General features: G+C 39.0%; 1 protein-coding gene across 1 annotated transcript; it reads right to left on the bottom strand.

Annotated features, from left to right (window-relative positions):
* Window positions 1–291: 291 nt before the first annotated feature.
* LOC132048686 (uncharacterized mitochondrial protein AtMg00810-like) lies at window positions 292–1154 on the bottom strand. The gene is made up of 2 exons (XM_059439384.1): window positions 1022–1154; window positions 292–470 (listed from the first exon to the last, which is right to left on the bottom strand). Exons 1-2 carry the CDS (start codon window positions 1152–1154, stop codon window positions 292–294), a joined length of 312 nt encoding a protein of 103 aa, XP_059295367.1.
* Window positions 1155–15768: the final 14614 nt, after the last annotated feature.

The raw sequence follows: 15768 nt of genomic DNA, 5'->3' as shown, positions 1-15768 counted from the left end.
CCCCCGCAAGCTGGAATCAGGGTTTGACACGATGCCCAACTTGGTGCGAAATGTCTGAAACTGGAGCTTGGGCAAAGGCTTCGTGAAGATGTCGGCAACTTGACAGATTGAAGGAATAAACTGTGTCACCATAGCTCTCTGGACGACTTTCTCGCGCACAAAATGATAATCAAGTTCAACATTTTTTGTGCAAGTATGTAACACCGGATTAGCCGTGACTTGTAGTGCACTAATATTGTCCGTGAAGAGCACATGAGGACGTGATAATGGCAATCCAATATCCTTCAGAATCTAAGTAACCCATGTGAGCTCCGCAGCAAGTGAAGCCAACGACCTGTACTCTACCTTAGCACTAGACTTTGTCACTGTATTTTGTTTCTTTGGGAACCATGATATGCAGTTGGAGCCAAGGAAGACACAAAGACCTGTGGTGGATCGTCTAGTTAGGGGGCAACCAGCCCAGTCGGCATCTGAAAAAACCACCAAATTAAGAGAAGATTTTACGGAGATGTGAAGCCCAAGCTGTGGAGTGCCAGTAGTAAAGCGCAACACTCATTTAACTCCAGACCAGTGAATGTCGGTTGGATGTTGCATAAACTAGCACAAAAGATTCACAGCATGAGATATTTCAGGGCATGTAAGTGTCAAATATTGCAATGAACCAACAACACTTCGATATGTCGAGGCATCAACTGTGGCACTAGTAGATTCAGAAAGAATATGCTTTGGGGAAAGTGGAGTATGGAAAGCCCGAGCACCCAACATTTGCTTTATTTCGAGTATATCTGTGGCAAACTAACTTCGGCTGAGAAAGAGACCATCACTGTTACGTTGAACTTCAATCCCAAGAAAATAATGGAGATCATTGCAAACTTACATTTTAGCTTGGTGATAAGCTCAGAGAGAATGATAGACTTACAACCCGTTAATATGATATCATCAATGTACAGGAGAAGCAACATAGTACCCTTGGATGTGTGTAATACAAAGAGAGATGAATCGGTCGTACTACAAAAAAAACCAAGGTGAAGAAGATATGAACTGAACTTTTGAAACCAAGCTTTAAGAGCTTGTTTCGATCTGTAAAGAGCTTTCTTGAGCAGACAAACATGGTTTGGGACAATAGGATCTTCAAAACCAGGAAGTTGTTCCATGAAAACCGTCTCTTTGAGATCGACATGTAAGAATGCGTTTTTGACATCTAGTTGTTTGATTTCCCAGTGTAAGGTCGTGACAATGGATAGGACAATTCGAACGGTGGTAGGTTTCACGACCGGACTAAAGGTGTCATCAAAGTCGACCCCCTCAATTTGATTGTAGCCCTTAGCGATTAGCCGCGCCTTAAATCTTTCCACAGTTCCATGAGCATCAAGCTTTTTTTTTTATATTATTTATTTAAATCTTGTCCATCGTTGCTCATTGAGCACGAGACTTGCATCTATATATATATATATATATATAAGAACGCATTAAAAAAGAGGGAATATAGGAACTCCTATATTCCAAAGCCTCCAAAAGTTGGAACAGGCTCCAACATTTCCATGAGAGTAGGTTAACAATTAAGCTCACAAAAATAAGTCCCAGAGGAGAAGGTGTTAGCATATACACTCCTCAGGAGCAGCTATACAATATTTAGAGGACATCAAAAAGATGAGTTCTTTGCAATTGTCTATCTATGCTAAAAGAGTTCCTTTTTTGTTTGGTACGAAATGATGGAAGGCCAAGTTTATCCATGTTGAAACCACCTTTAACCTCCCTAGGCAACTGTGAGAATTCTGAGAACCAAGTAGGAGAAGTGCAACTCAGACCATAATTAGCCAAAGAGTCAGCAACTCTATTTGCCTCACGAAAACAGTGTTGTATCTTAAAATCTTCAAGAAATTCCATATTTGATCTAATATCCACAATCACTGTTTGTAATCTCCAAGGAACAGAGGCAATATTTTGGATCCATTTACTAAGCATTAGAGAGTCAGTCTCAATCTCGACTCTGTTGAAACTATTATCCTTACACCATTTGAGGCCAGTGTTTAGAGCATGAGCTTCAGAAAGATTATTAGAGATAAACCCCAAATTAATGGAGAAAGCACCAACAAATTTTCCTTGACAATTTCTGATCACACCTCCACCACCACTGAGACATGGATTCCCTTTAGAGCAACCATCCATATTCAACTTAATCTAATCAGTTCTAGGAGGTTGCCACTTTACTGCGATGACTTCAAAGTCAAGCCTGGCTTTGTCCAGTAAATCATAAAAATGGAACCATCTCATGAATGGAGGTATTCTGGGGAACTGTTTGTGAGCCAGAAGGGTTAGTTGTTGATTAATTTGTAAGATAATGCCATTGGAAGACATCCTAGTATTCTCAAATCTACTCTTGCACCTTGCTTTCCATATTTGCCAAATAATAATGCCAGGAGAAACTTAAAGGACTAATTTCTGGATAGAATTAAATGCCTTTGTCATCCACCACATCAGAATCAACTGTCTAAGTTCCACTTGTCCAGATCTTATACCCATCATCTGGTTGAAATGCTTCCACACTGTTCTACTAATTTTTCCTTTGCAAAATAGGTGTTCTTCATCTTCAATATCAGGCAACACACAACAATTACATTTAAAGGGACTATGTGATATGATCCTACTTGGCACACTTCATTTCAAGACTTACATCCAAGGCCAAGATATGGGAATTCAAGCTCTACAAGTGGCATGGATGATAAGGATGACGTTGAAGGCCTTTGGAGGTCTATACAAGCCCCGCAATGAGGCCTATAATGTGTGGGAGGTGGCTTGGGTGAGGCTCAAAGATAAGGCTACAAGAAAGAAGGCCAACACTCAAAAGTGGCTAGAAGCACAAATCGGTAGAAACACAAAAGTGGCCGAACATGCAAATCAAGGGGCATAAAACAATTGCAAGCTTTGTGGATTGGATGAGGGCTAGTTGTGCAAAGAAGAGACATTTTGATTCCAAGCCAACATCCTAACTAGCCAAACAAGGCTCTTGCCTTATTAAGGGCAAATATGTAATAGCTAGTTGTCTTTTATTTCTAAGAGTATAAATATTAGACTTAACTCATTTTTACATTTAGATTTTGGATGATGAATTATAATACTCTAAATTGAGTGATAGATTGTTAGGTAGATTCTAGGGTTATTTTAGTCATTATAATGGTGGAATCCATTGTTGGTTTGTGAACCTTTTATGCCCATTGATATTCATGAAGATATTGTCGTTTGTGGATTCAAATTGAATCTCTTACCTTGAGTGTCAAATAGTAGTAGTTCTTTTAGGATCGGATTCAATTGGAAGGGTCTAAGTTTAATATACTTAGGTTTGTCCATAAATTCACCCTAATTGGGTCTTGCTCTTATCCTCCATTCCTCATCCCCTATTCTTTGTATCTTTAAATTTCGCGTTTTTGAATTGAATTGGTTCTTCCCCGATTTGATTCGTATCATTTGGTATCAGAGCATAGGCTAAGAGATTGTTTCTACAATTTCTAATCCTAGGCTCAAAATTTGAAAATCACAAAAAAAAAAAACGAAAATCCAAAATAAAAATCAAAAATTGTTTTTGTGTTGTTATTTTGGTTGATTTGAGGTTGAATTTGGGTTTTTTTCTATCAAAACCCTCTAGATCCTAAGTTTCAAGTAATTTGGTTGAGTTTTGAAAAATCACCATTGAAGACCTTCAAGCTTTTTGAAGAACTCCAAATGGGTCTTGGTGATTGAGGTTAAATTGGAGGTTAATCCTTATTGGGCTTTGTTCTCTAGGTGAAAGGGAGTCTAGATCTGAAAATTGGAGTGAAAACAAGTTGATTTGAAGGTAGTTGAAATTTGGATGTTCATAGTGTTCTTGAGCAACCTTCAAATCCTCATAAGGAAGAAGGTGACCAAAAGGTGGTTTTGATCCAAAAAGAATTTTCCAAAAATTGTGAAAAGGTGTTTTTCTACTCCAAAAGGGAAAATACTAAGTTGAGTGGGCCCAATAAGTCAAGGAAATTTAGAAAATCCAACCAAGGATCGAGGTGTATGGTACAAAACGCCATCAGCAAAAGTTGGTATACATTCATGATATACGGTCCGTATATCAATATACGGACCGTATAAGTCACTAAGAATCTAGCCGTATAAAGTGTCAGGAGATCTTGAGCTACTGTTTTGGGAGTCAAGTGCTAAATATGGATCGTGTAGCATTACACGGCCCGTGAAAGTCAAGTACCTCTTGACCGTATAAGAGGAGCCCAGTCGTATAAGTTGGTCGTATTCTCAGATACGGACCGTATCTTTCAGCCGTATATCTCAACACCAAAAATTGGACATTCTGTTTTGAGCAGGAAAACACTCATCTTCTTCAATACGGACCGTATTCTCAAAAACGGTCCGTATAAAGGCGAGCCTATGGTCGTATAAGTTGAGGGGCTAAAGTGAGCACTCTGTTTTTCGTAACTTCTTAAATACGGACCATTATATGAACCGTATTCCAAAATACAGTTTGTATAACTCAAGGCCTCAATCGTATAATTCAATTTCCAGCTGTATAATCTTGACATCAACAATACAATCCAAGGTAAACGTATCTTGATTCAAGCTTCGATTGCTTTCACTTTCATCTCATTCTCAAGCCTCAAATCTTGTTCTTAATTTATTTCAATTCAAAAAATTTCTTGGGATTGCTTGATGGTTTTGTGTCCCTAATCCTTTGGTAGGGAGCAAAAAAAAAAAAGAGTATAGAAATTTAAAAATTTTAGTTGTGTCAAATTGATACCTTAGATCAATTGGAGCCTTACGGTCGTGTTTTCAAGATATCACCTACCCGGGCCCAAAATTTTATTTCGTTCCCGATTTTAGCATTTCGTTTTTCTTGTTCCTTTCAACTAGTGTGCGTTTAGTAATTGTTCTACTTGTGTATGCTAGTTCTTGAGTTCGTCTTTCTTTCGTGCCAATTCTTTTCAAGCTTTTCTCATTTAAACCTCGTTGAATCTTCTTGGCTCAAGTCCTTTTTGCTTTATCGAGTCGTCCGTCTTTCGATTAACAAGAATCTATTCCTCCACAAAGGTTAGCGATCTTGTGAATTGATTTGGATTAAAAGGGTTCTTGACTAACCTTGGAAGAAGCTTAGATTGCGCAGTAAGTTTGAGCGCAAATATGAGTGACGTGAGGAGCTTTTGCTACTAATCTTGTTTGCTCGTTTTGTAGGTACACGAAGAGAAGTCATAAGGAGAAGGAGAGATAAGGATGTATTCCGTAGCCTCGGGATCTTGTGGAGACGATTACGAAGGTTGTGCCTCTAGTAATGGAGGGTATGACTATGATGAATATGGGGGCTATGAGGGGGACGACATGAGGTATTAGCATCACTACTCTTACAATGAATATGATGGTGATGGTGCTCATGGGTCGAATGAAGGATATGGTCGATATGGTCATAACCCGTATGAGGGTGAAGAATACTACTACGAGGGCAATTGTGAGGCAACACCTCATGAGGCTTATGAAGAAGAAGGAGTAGATGAGCATAACTGTCACACCCCAATCATGATAGGGTATGATGGGCACCCGACCCTTACTTAGAGTCGAGCGAACCCACTGGCTCTCGTTATACTCATAGTCTCATTGGGCCATTAAGTCATGGAATGAAATGCATGATGAAAGTTTGTCAGAAAAACATTCTTTTCGTCTTTATCAAATCAAGTAAGATCTGTGATTATATGAAATCTGTAAAGTAATGTATAATGATACCTCGGCTTAAATAGCCGCCTACAAGATCGTACTGGCATCGTATATACATGACTCTATACGCAAAGTCTCTAACATAAATCATTATACCATGACATGGAACTCGACTCGGCAACACTCCGGAAAGAAATGGAGCTCGCCAATCCAAGTGAACATCTTCTAGCTATATCTCTACTCATCCGTATACACTGCGTGGCATGAAACGCGGCGTCCACGAAGGGACGTCGGTACGAATAATGTCGAGTATGTAAGGCATGAATAATATCATAATATAGATATGAAAAGTAACAATGAGTAAGAGAGATAACCCGAACATCGGATGCCTCATAAGGCGGATGTCATGCATGCTTAGCTTTTTTTTAAAAACATTTCATACATATACATAGTAACATGACCGGCCATAAAGGCTCGGTGTGAAAGTAACATGCCCGTCCATGAAGGCTCGGTGTGATATATAAGTAGTATCGTGCCCGGCCATTTAAAGGCTCGGTGTTATCATCATTAGCTTTGCGTCCGGGCCTCCCGCGTCGGGGCAATATCATAACATGCCCGGCTGCGGTGGTGTGCACACTACGTGCACGCCCGGCCGACTATAGCGCGGCGCGGTGTGAGAAAATACATACATATATATAAAGCATGCATACGAGCCCAATCAAAAAGCCACAAGCAGATCGGAGTGACGTAAGGTCGGTAACCTCCGATTGTGTTATGGAATAATTATCGTCGCTTTGTCTCACCTCGAAGGGACAATTGATTTAAGGTGAGACTATCAATGGAGAATAGAACTAAGAGAAAGCATAGAATAAGACCATAAATCTCATAGGGCATCAAGTCATGTACTTTTGGAATCTTAAAAGAAATAGTCATCATCCATGAACAAAATTGAGACATCAAGATATAGTTCAACGTTCTCATATCGTCATCGAAAACATAAACTTGAAACCTTTAAGCATGAAATCATCCTCATCATTTTCATCATAATAACATTCTCATCTTTAACATCATTGTTGATATTGAAACACATTCCCATCGTTGCCATCATAAGGGCTCACATAGTCATAACCTTTGGTTTGGAAGATACGAATATTTTGGAAAACATTTATGGGTTATCGGGAAGGAATTCATGCCTCGGAAGCTTAGACTTCTTAACTTTTGATAACAAGGAAAATATGGAAACATTTATGAAATCATAACCTAGAGATCATGCCTTTGAAAGGAAGGGACGAGCCTTAACATACCCGGAAGATATTCTCGATTTCCAACTTATTTCTGTCTTGCAACTCGCTTAAGAATTATTCGTAGCCTCGTAATCTACATACGCAACCATTCATTCTATTGTTAGAATCACCGTCATATGCTCGTCTTAAACACTTAATGAAAGTCCTTTTAGATTCTGCCGAGATTCGGGCAGCATTTCCCCTATTTATGTGCCTAGCCCGAAATTTCAATTCAACAACCAACAACATCAACAACAAAACCAATAGTAATAACATCATTTTCAACACCACATATGCCATAAAATAGCCCACACGCTGTTTTCCAAATTTCTCAACCAACCAACTTGCAATACGACATTTTAATAACTTTATTTCCGTAAAGAAGCTGTAATTAATACTAGCAACATCAATAACAACATCCTCAACATCCTACAAGATAAATATATGTATTTTCATCTAAATTCCTCTTCAACCCTCAATCCATAATCCAACAACATCAACACAACAACTATAATCTTTATTCTTTCAATTATCCCTTAATCAAACTTGATAAAGAGAGGGATTTGATGATTCATACCTTGTTTTATGAAGGTAACCCAAATCTCCATCATTTTCGTGTCCCCAAGATAATTCCATCATCACACGAAATTATTTTCGCGACTACGCGTTGCCCGGACCTCGATTGATATTCTACTTGAAATTTCACTCAAAATCCTCAATTTTTGTGATGTATATTTGTTCCCTTTGTTGCTGAATTTTTCTGGAAAATTTTGGAAAATTTTGGATGAAAAAAATGAGATTTTAACCCTTTATATGTGGGTGAGGCGGCGTCACCGTAGCAAGATCGTAGCGGCACCGTAACAAATCTGTTGCGGTTTCCGCGAGAGTTCCGTTTGTAACGTCTATAATTCTCTACTTCGAGGTCCTATCGATGAACGGTGGTTTATTGCATTACAAACTAGACTCAATGAGATTCATTTTGGGCTTTTTATTTCACCTTAAAACTCCAAATATACTAGGATATATGCGCGTCCAAAGTTGACTAAAAATCCGCCCAGCATTTCTCAAATTTTCGTCGAACTTATTTCTCTTCAATTTATTCGACCTCGAAATATTTCGAAACTCTCCATACATGATATCTGTAAACTATTATACTAATAATGGCCATGTTCTCGTGTCTCGAGATAGTCTCTCCCGACTACGACTTACTAGATCGCAATTCACCCTTTTTCTTCGTTGTTACGTACTTTCCATGGCTTGTGCCTTTCAAAACATCATGGGACGTCTCCGACACTCCATTACTATGGTGAGGTACATGTCATACTCATGCTCTGAAAGTGCGGGGTGTAACATCCTCCCCCCCTTTAAAAACATTCGTCCTCGAATGTTGAGGCAGAGTTCGCTCCGAGGTAGATATCAATGTTTTTACCCGTATTTGTCAGTATTTACCTTGCTTACTTGCAGTTTTACTTGCTCGTTAAAACTGAACTTACCCGAATTATGTAATCTATTCTTCTTCTTTTGTAGCCAAGATTTACGCCTGCACTCAAGGTCATCTCGTTTTCTTATTATTTGTCTGTCCACTAACTCTCCATGCTTTATCGCGTTCATTGTCTCTTCGGCTTTCGTTGTTCGCATTCTTGTATGCCCTTTCATGTCATGATTACTACATACTTTTATCCAATTTTTAGAAATTCTTGTTCTTACTTCCTTAAACATCATCCTCAAAGCTGATCACATTTAGCACCCTTTGCTTTCTATAGCAGTTGTATTAATTCTTGCGATACTTTATCCTTCAACTAATTTAACACCGTAATGCCTCGCTTAATTTCTCTTTCCTCCAATTGGACTTCTGGTAGTTGGCTAACTAATGATAATTCTTGTACTTATATCAAAAACATCTCAAAACTCTTCCTTAATAATTCATTTCCTTCAATTTACTCTTAAAGTTTCTGATCCTTAGTTCAGCTAATAAATTAGGGGTGAATCCAAGAGTTTGTCGAAAAATAACCAAGATTCTTAATCATGCGGCGAATTCAGATCTTTTCGTTCTTGCTTTTGTCTGTAACCTTCATTTGTCCCTTTTTCCAATAGGAGCCATCATATTGCTTGCTCCACGAGGTTGCATTGTCACCCGATGGATCTAATCAAACGTGATATTCTTTGATCATTTCCTTTGGATTTCTCCTTTTTCTTTTAACCTTTGCCGACTATCGCTTAATAAGTCTTTCCCATAGTTTAAGGCTATTGTCTGTCATTTCGATTTGTCTATCAAGCGAACCTCTTAATTCCTTAAATGTCCATCTCTTTTAGCTATATCCTTGGATCCTTTTCTTGTGATCTGGTCGTTGCCTACTTCCACGACTTCACCTTCCGTTGGCTTAGTTCCTTTATTTCACAGCCCTTTATTTTTCTGCTAACTGTCAACTTTCTTATTTAGCTGCGGCACTTTTCCTTGCTTGCTTCTCTAGTGATACTTTATATTCATATCATTCCATCTTCTTTCGAATGCCTTTGTCGTACTTATTAATTCCTAACCATGTCATCATAGTTCCACCTATGGTATCGCCCAGATGGCTTGCAATAGCATTTTCCTTGCTAATGGCTTATTAGTCTCATTAATTACTTTACTTCGGATTACTCATCCAATGCGTCGAAAGTACCATAGCTAAGGGATTTGTTATTCAAATGAGACTCAATCCGACCATATACAACAATCCTCGGCACCATTCCTTATATGCTTGCATATAATATTGTCTTGTCATCGTTGTTATCCTCTATCGCAAGATTATATGTGCAACATACTAATCCACTATTCAAATTATTTTCAAATCCTTGTTTGAATCTTTGCTCCCATTTACTTCTCCTCTAATCTGAACATCATTACCAAATAACTCATAATCCGGAGACTAAAATAAAATCTTGCATAATCATCACCTCCTTTCAATACGAGTGTGCTTCCCTCTTTGAGTCCTTGGCTTTCCTACACCAGCGGCTAACTTAAACTTAACTAGCTTCCATTACTCTTCAAATATTTATTGTCGTCTCCGCACCATTTTATTAGCCATTCCATCAGGACGATCATTCATATGGTCCTGTAACATATACTCTCACAATTCAATATAAACGGTGACTTACGATTTCACGGCGCAGGAGATATTTTCAAACCTCAGGTAGTACTTCTTTGTCGTGCTATCCATAGGCATGTTGTCTTTCTTTCTTTTGACGATCGTTGAGAGTCTTATAAGTATTTCTCTTTTACAACTCTCCTCCCTTCCAACGCCGCGATTTTTCTTTAGTAATCCCGTCTGTCCTGATACTTATCCTTGATCACTTATTGGCATTCTCACTTCCTTCATTACCTTTTCGGGGTGCTTCTGTTGCATATTTACTTGTAACAAAAATTTCTACGGTATGAGCGATTCGAACCATAGCCCGGGACACAACGTATTATATTTGACAAAAACTTATTTCTTTCGATTTACTCAACCTCCATTATCTTGTCATGCCTTCTCTCCCCGTATCGTTTCATAATATACATGAATTTAGTCCAATTTCACTTTTCCTTTTGCACACCCTTGCTATATTAGTTCCTTTCGAAATTTGACTCCTTCAAGCTGGTACCTTTCTTTCTTCCCTACTTGGAATCATTCTAATTTGTCTAATGATGTCGTCATATACCAGTAACATTCGAGTATTGGTTGTCTATGGTAGTCAATTGGCCGAGCCTAGCGATCCTTCAACTCCTCTGGTCCATGTAATGTCAGAGTCACCCTCATCGCATGGTCTGACTTATTTCTCTTTTGCTAATGAGATTCTTGTATCAAGTCAAATGTCCACATATTTCATACACACTTCAAATCACTTCCTTACTTTATGCCGTAGAATAGTGTATTACATCCATTCATACGTCTATACCATTATGGGTCTGGACCAAAGAAATTTGCGCAGGGGTCCGCCTTTCTTCCGCGATGCGGAAGGAAAGCACAACGTTCTGGGACCTTCCGCTTTCCTTCCGCGATGCGAACGTAAAGCGCAACTTCGTTTTGTGCAGGTCTCCGCTTTTCTTCCGCGATGCGGACGAAAAGCGAGAAGTTCTGAAGCCTTCCGCTTTCCTTCCGCGATGCGGACGGAAAGCGCAATGCCCTGAAGCTTTCTGCGCAGAACTCTGTTTTCTTCCGCAGCGATGTGCTGAGGCTGATTTTTGAATGAGAAATTAGGGATCTGATTCTTGGCCTTTCGAGTAACACAAGATCATAACCTCTGAATGAATTATGGAGCTCGTATCGAATTCAAGGGAGTAATCGATGATGAGTGAAATAGTATTTCAAGAATCAATCAAATGGCAAGACATTAAGATTCGAAATACAAGGCATGGGAATAGACTGGATTTGTTATAGAGTGCTCATGTTCATGTTCTAGCCGGGTTCACGCCAAAGAAAGGAGGGAACGAACACCTCACATACCTTACAACCAAGTTTGTCCTTCGCCCGAGCCTATACGTATCGAGGAATATATCATTAATCTTACTTTCATCACCTTTTCATCAACTTATAAGCACTCTTAGACGTCCTTTTCTTCCTTCCTTCGTTCATTTCTTATTCCCCTTTACAATCGCATAGCTTGCTCGTATGTATGTTTATTTCTCGTATATTTATCTTGAAGGTCCTCTTAGATTTCCATTGCTCTTAAAAAGGGCTCCTTTCCCGTTTGCCACTTAACAATATCTACTTAGAGGTTTTGTAGATCATTTCACAAAGAGTACAAACCCATATTAATCTCGTATATATTTATACATATACTTCTGAATGGAACTTTCCTGTACTTGTTAACTTCCTTCCCATATCATTATCTCTTTGTTACCACTCACTAGCCAATCTAATCTATAAATCGCAATACTGCATTTAAGTTCCTGATGCCAACTTCCTTTATGTTTCCAATAGGTCCCATAACTGTTCCTTCAATGAACGGCTAATGGCCACATTTTCATTTTACTCTTTCTTTATCGACACACAAACAATTCAATTTGAATAAAATTTCGGCAGAGTTTCCTCTATAATTCATACTACCTCATTCATGCACACAGCCCAGAAAGCACATCCAATGCTCTACAGAGCACTCACAAATACCATAATATCTTGCTCAAGTTCTTATATCAACATCTATACATGTTAATGAAACAGGAAACATACCTTTCAATTGAATGACTTCAATTCGAGGCAATTTCCTCGTAGTGACATAATCAACTGCTTATCCGTGATCAAAGCATTCAGTTAGAATCCGGGATGCCATATCCTATGATTTAGCTCTATGGCACGATCTAAGATAAGAAAGAAAGGTCAATAGTTCCTAAATGCCCTGCAGCCTCTTGTTTATAAGTGTGGCGCGCTTCACACCCATAAACAAGACTCTATTGGACACGACTTTGCAGACAACCCCTAGAACGAACTGCTCTGATACCAACTTGTCATACCCCAATCCTGATAGGGTATGATGGGCACCCGACCCTTACTTAGAGTCGAGCGAACCCACTGGCTCTCGTTATACTCATAGTCTCATTGGGCCATTAAGTCATGGAATGAAATGCATGATGAAAGTTTGTCAGAAAAACATTCTTTCCGTCTTTATCAAATCAAGTAAGATCTGTGATTATATGAAATCTGTAAAGTAATGTATAATGATACCTCGGCTTAAATAGCCGCCTACAAGACGGCATATCGTATACATGACTCTGTCTGCAAAGTCTCTAACATAAATCATTATACCATGACATGGAAGCTCTGACTCGGCAACACTCCGGAAAGAAATGGAGCTCGCCAATCCAACTGGAGCATCTTCTAGCTATATCCTCTACTCATCCGTATACACCTGCGTGGCATGAAACGCAGCGTCCACAAGAAGGGACGTCAGTACGAATAATGTACTGAGTATGTAAGGCATGAATAATATCATAATATAGATATGAAAAGTAACAATGAGTAAGAGAGATAACCTGAACATCTGGATGCCTCATAAGGCGGATGTCATGCATGCTTAGCCTTTTTTTAAAAAACATTTCATACATATACATAGTAACCTGCCCGACCATAAAGGCTCGGTGTGAAAGTAACATGCCCGGCCATGAAGGCTCGGTGTGATATATAAGTAGTATCATGCCCGGCCATTTAAGGCTCGGTGTTATCATCATTAGCCTGCGTCTAGGCCTCCCGCGTCCGGGGCGAATCATAACATGCCCACTGCAGTGGTGTGCACATCTACGTGCCTGCCCGGCCGACTATAGCGCGGCGCGGTGTGAGAAAATACATACATATATATAAAGCATGCAAACGAGCCCAATCAAAAAGCCACAACTGTATCGGAGTGACGTAAGGTCGGTAACCTCCGATTGTGTTATGGAATAATTATCGTCGCTTTGTCTCACCTCGAAGGGACAATTGATTTAAGGTGAGACTATCAATGGAGAATAGAACTAAGAGAAAGCATAGAATAAGACCATAAATCTCATAGGGCATCAAGTCATGTACTTTTGGAATCTTAAAAGAAATAGTCATCATCCATGAACAAAATTGAGACATCAAGATATAGTTCAACGTTCTCATATCGTCATCGAAAACATAAACTTGAAACCTTTAAGCATGAAATCATCCTCATCATTTTCATCATAATAACATTCTCATCTTTAACATCATTGTTGATATTGAAACACATTCCCATCGTTGCCATCATAAGGGCTCACATAATCATAACCTTTGGTTTGGAAGATACAAATATTTTAGAAAACATTTATGGGTTATCAGGAAGGAATTCGTGCCTCGGAAGCTTAGACTTCTTAACTTTTGATAACAAGGAAAATATGGAAACATTTATGAAATCATAACCTAGAGATCATGCCTTTGAAAGGAAGGGACGAGCCTTAACATACCTGGAAGATACTTCTCGATTTCCAACTTATTTCCTGTCTTGCAACTCGCTTAAGAATTATTCGTAGCCTCGTAATCTACATACGCAACCATTCATTCTATTGTTAGAATCACCGTCATATGCTCGTCTTAAACACTTAATGAAAGTCCTTTTAGATTCTGCCGAGATTCGGGCAAAAGATTTCCCCTATTTACGTGCCTAGCCCGAAATTTCAATTCAACAACCAACAACATCAACAACAAAACCAATAGTAATAACATCATTTTCAACACCACATATGCCATAAAATAGCCCACACGCTGTTTTCCAAATTTCTCAACCAACCAACTTGCAATACGACATTTTAATAACTTTATTTCCGTAAAGCCGTAATTAATACTAACAACATCAATAACAACATCCTCAACATCCTACAAGATAAATATATGTATTTTCATCTAAATTCCTCTTCAACCCTCAATCCATAATCCAACAACATCAACACAACAACTATAATCTTTATTCTTTCAATTATCCCTTAATCAAACTTGATAAAGAGAGGGATTTGATGATTCATACCTTGTTTTATGAAGGCAGCCCAAATCTCCATCATTTTCGTGTCCCCAAGATAATTCCATCATCACACGAAATTATTTTCGCGACTACGCGTTGCCCGGACCTCAATTGATACTTCGTTACTTGAAATTTCACTCAAAATCCTCAATTTTTGTGATGTATATTTGCTCCCTTTGTTGCTGAATTTTCTGGAAAATTTTGGAAGTTTTTGGATGAAAAAAATGAGATTTTAACCCTTTATATAGGGGTGGGCCGAGGCGCGCGTCACCGTAGCATCGTAGCGATACCGTAACGGTCTGTTGCGCTTTGTTTCGCTTCACCATTTCGTTTGTAACGTCTATAATTCTCTACTCCGAGGTCCTATCGATGAACGGTCTGTTGCATTACAAACTAGACTCAATGAGATTCATTTTGGGCTTTTTGTTTCACCTTAAAACTCCAAATATACTAGGAGATATGCGCGTCCAAAGTTGACTAAAAATCCGCCCAGCATTTCTCAAATTTTCGTCGAACTTATTTCTCTTCAATTTATTCGACCTCGAAATATTTCGAAACTCTCCATACATGATATCGTAAACTATTATACTAATAATGGCCATGTTCTCGTGTCTCGAGATAGTCTCTCCCGACTACGACTTACTAGATCGCAATTCACCCTTTTTCTTCGTTGTTACGTACTTTCCATGGCTTGTGCCTTTCAAAACATCATGGGACGTCTCCGACACTCCATTACTACGGTGAGGTACATGTCATACTCATGCTCTGAAAGTGCGGGGTGTAACAATAACGAAGAGTCCTATGGTGGATACGAGCATGAAGAGTCTCATCCTACACGCCATGGACATGGGGGCGAATTGAGGTATACTTCTTCCTCACACTTTCGATATGAACCACTTGGTGAGAACTTGCAAGAATGGGAAGAATGCGGTGATGATGAGCCTAGTGGCTATGCACTTTATGGTGAGTATGCTTGTGAAGATAATGGGATTGCATATAATTCTTATGAGGGGTCTTCTAATAGATATTCACGTACATCGCCAGCAAAATGGTATAAGTGTGTGGATTGGTCTAAATAGGATTAGTCCGCCTAGAAGGAAAAGAGAGTATACATTTCATCCTCCAAGAAACACGATGAATCATGCTTCTTATACCATGTTCCCAATATGGTTATCATGTGGAGGGCATGAGGAGAGAAGTGTTAAGGGGAGATGACCAACATGTCGGGTATGGAAGTCCTTATGGCGGTTACTCAAATCCGACATCTTATCCTACTCCAAGGAATACAATGAATCATTACTCTTATCCTAATCCGAGGTTACCATGTTCTCAA

This window comes from Lycium ferocissimum, chromosome 3 (genome assembly GCF_029784015.1).
Source record: "Lycium ferocissimum isolate CSIRO_LF1 chromosome 3, AGI_CSIRO_Lferr_CH_V1, whole genome shotgun sequence".
NCBI lineage: Eukaryota > Viridiplantae > Streptophyta > Magnoliopsida > Solanales > Solanaceae > Lycium > Lycium ferocissimum.
The sequence above is the reverse complement of the archived record's forward strand: the minus strand, read 5'-3'. Positions and strand labels throughout refer to the sequence as shown.

Bases quoted from the DNA above. Each gene is read 5' to 3' on its own strand.
- LOC132048686 (XM_059439384.1), bottom strand. From the start codon at position 1,154: ATGGAACAACTTCCTGGTTTTGAAGATCCTATTGTCCCAAACCATGTT. The intron at 471-1,021 runs GTTTTTTTTGTA...TGGTTTTTTCAG, and splicing joins TTCATATCTTCTTCACCTTG to ATGCCGACTGGGCTGGTTGC.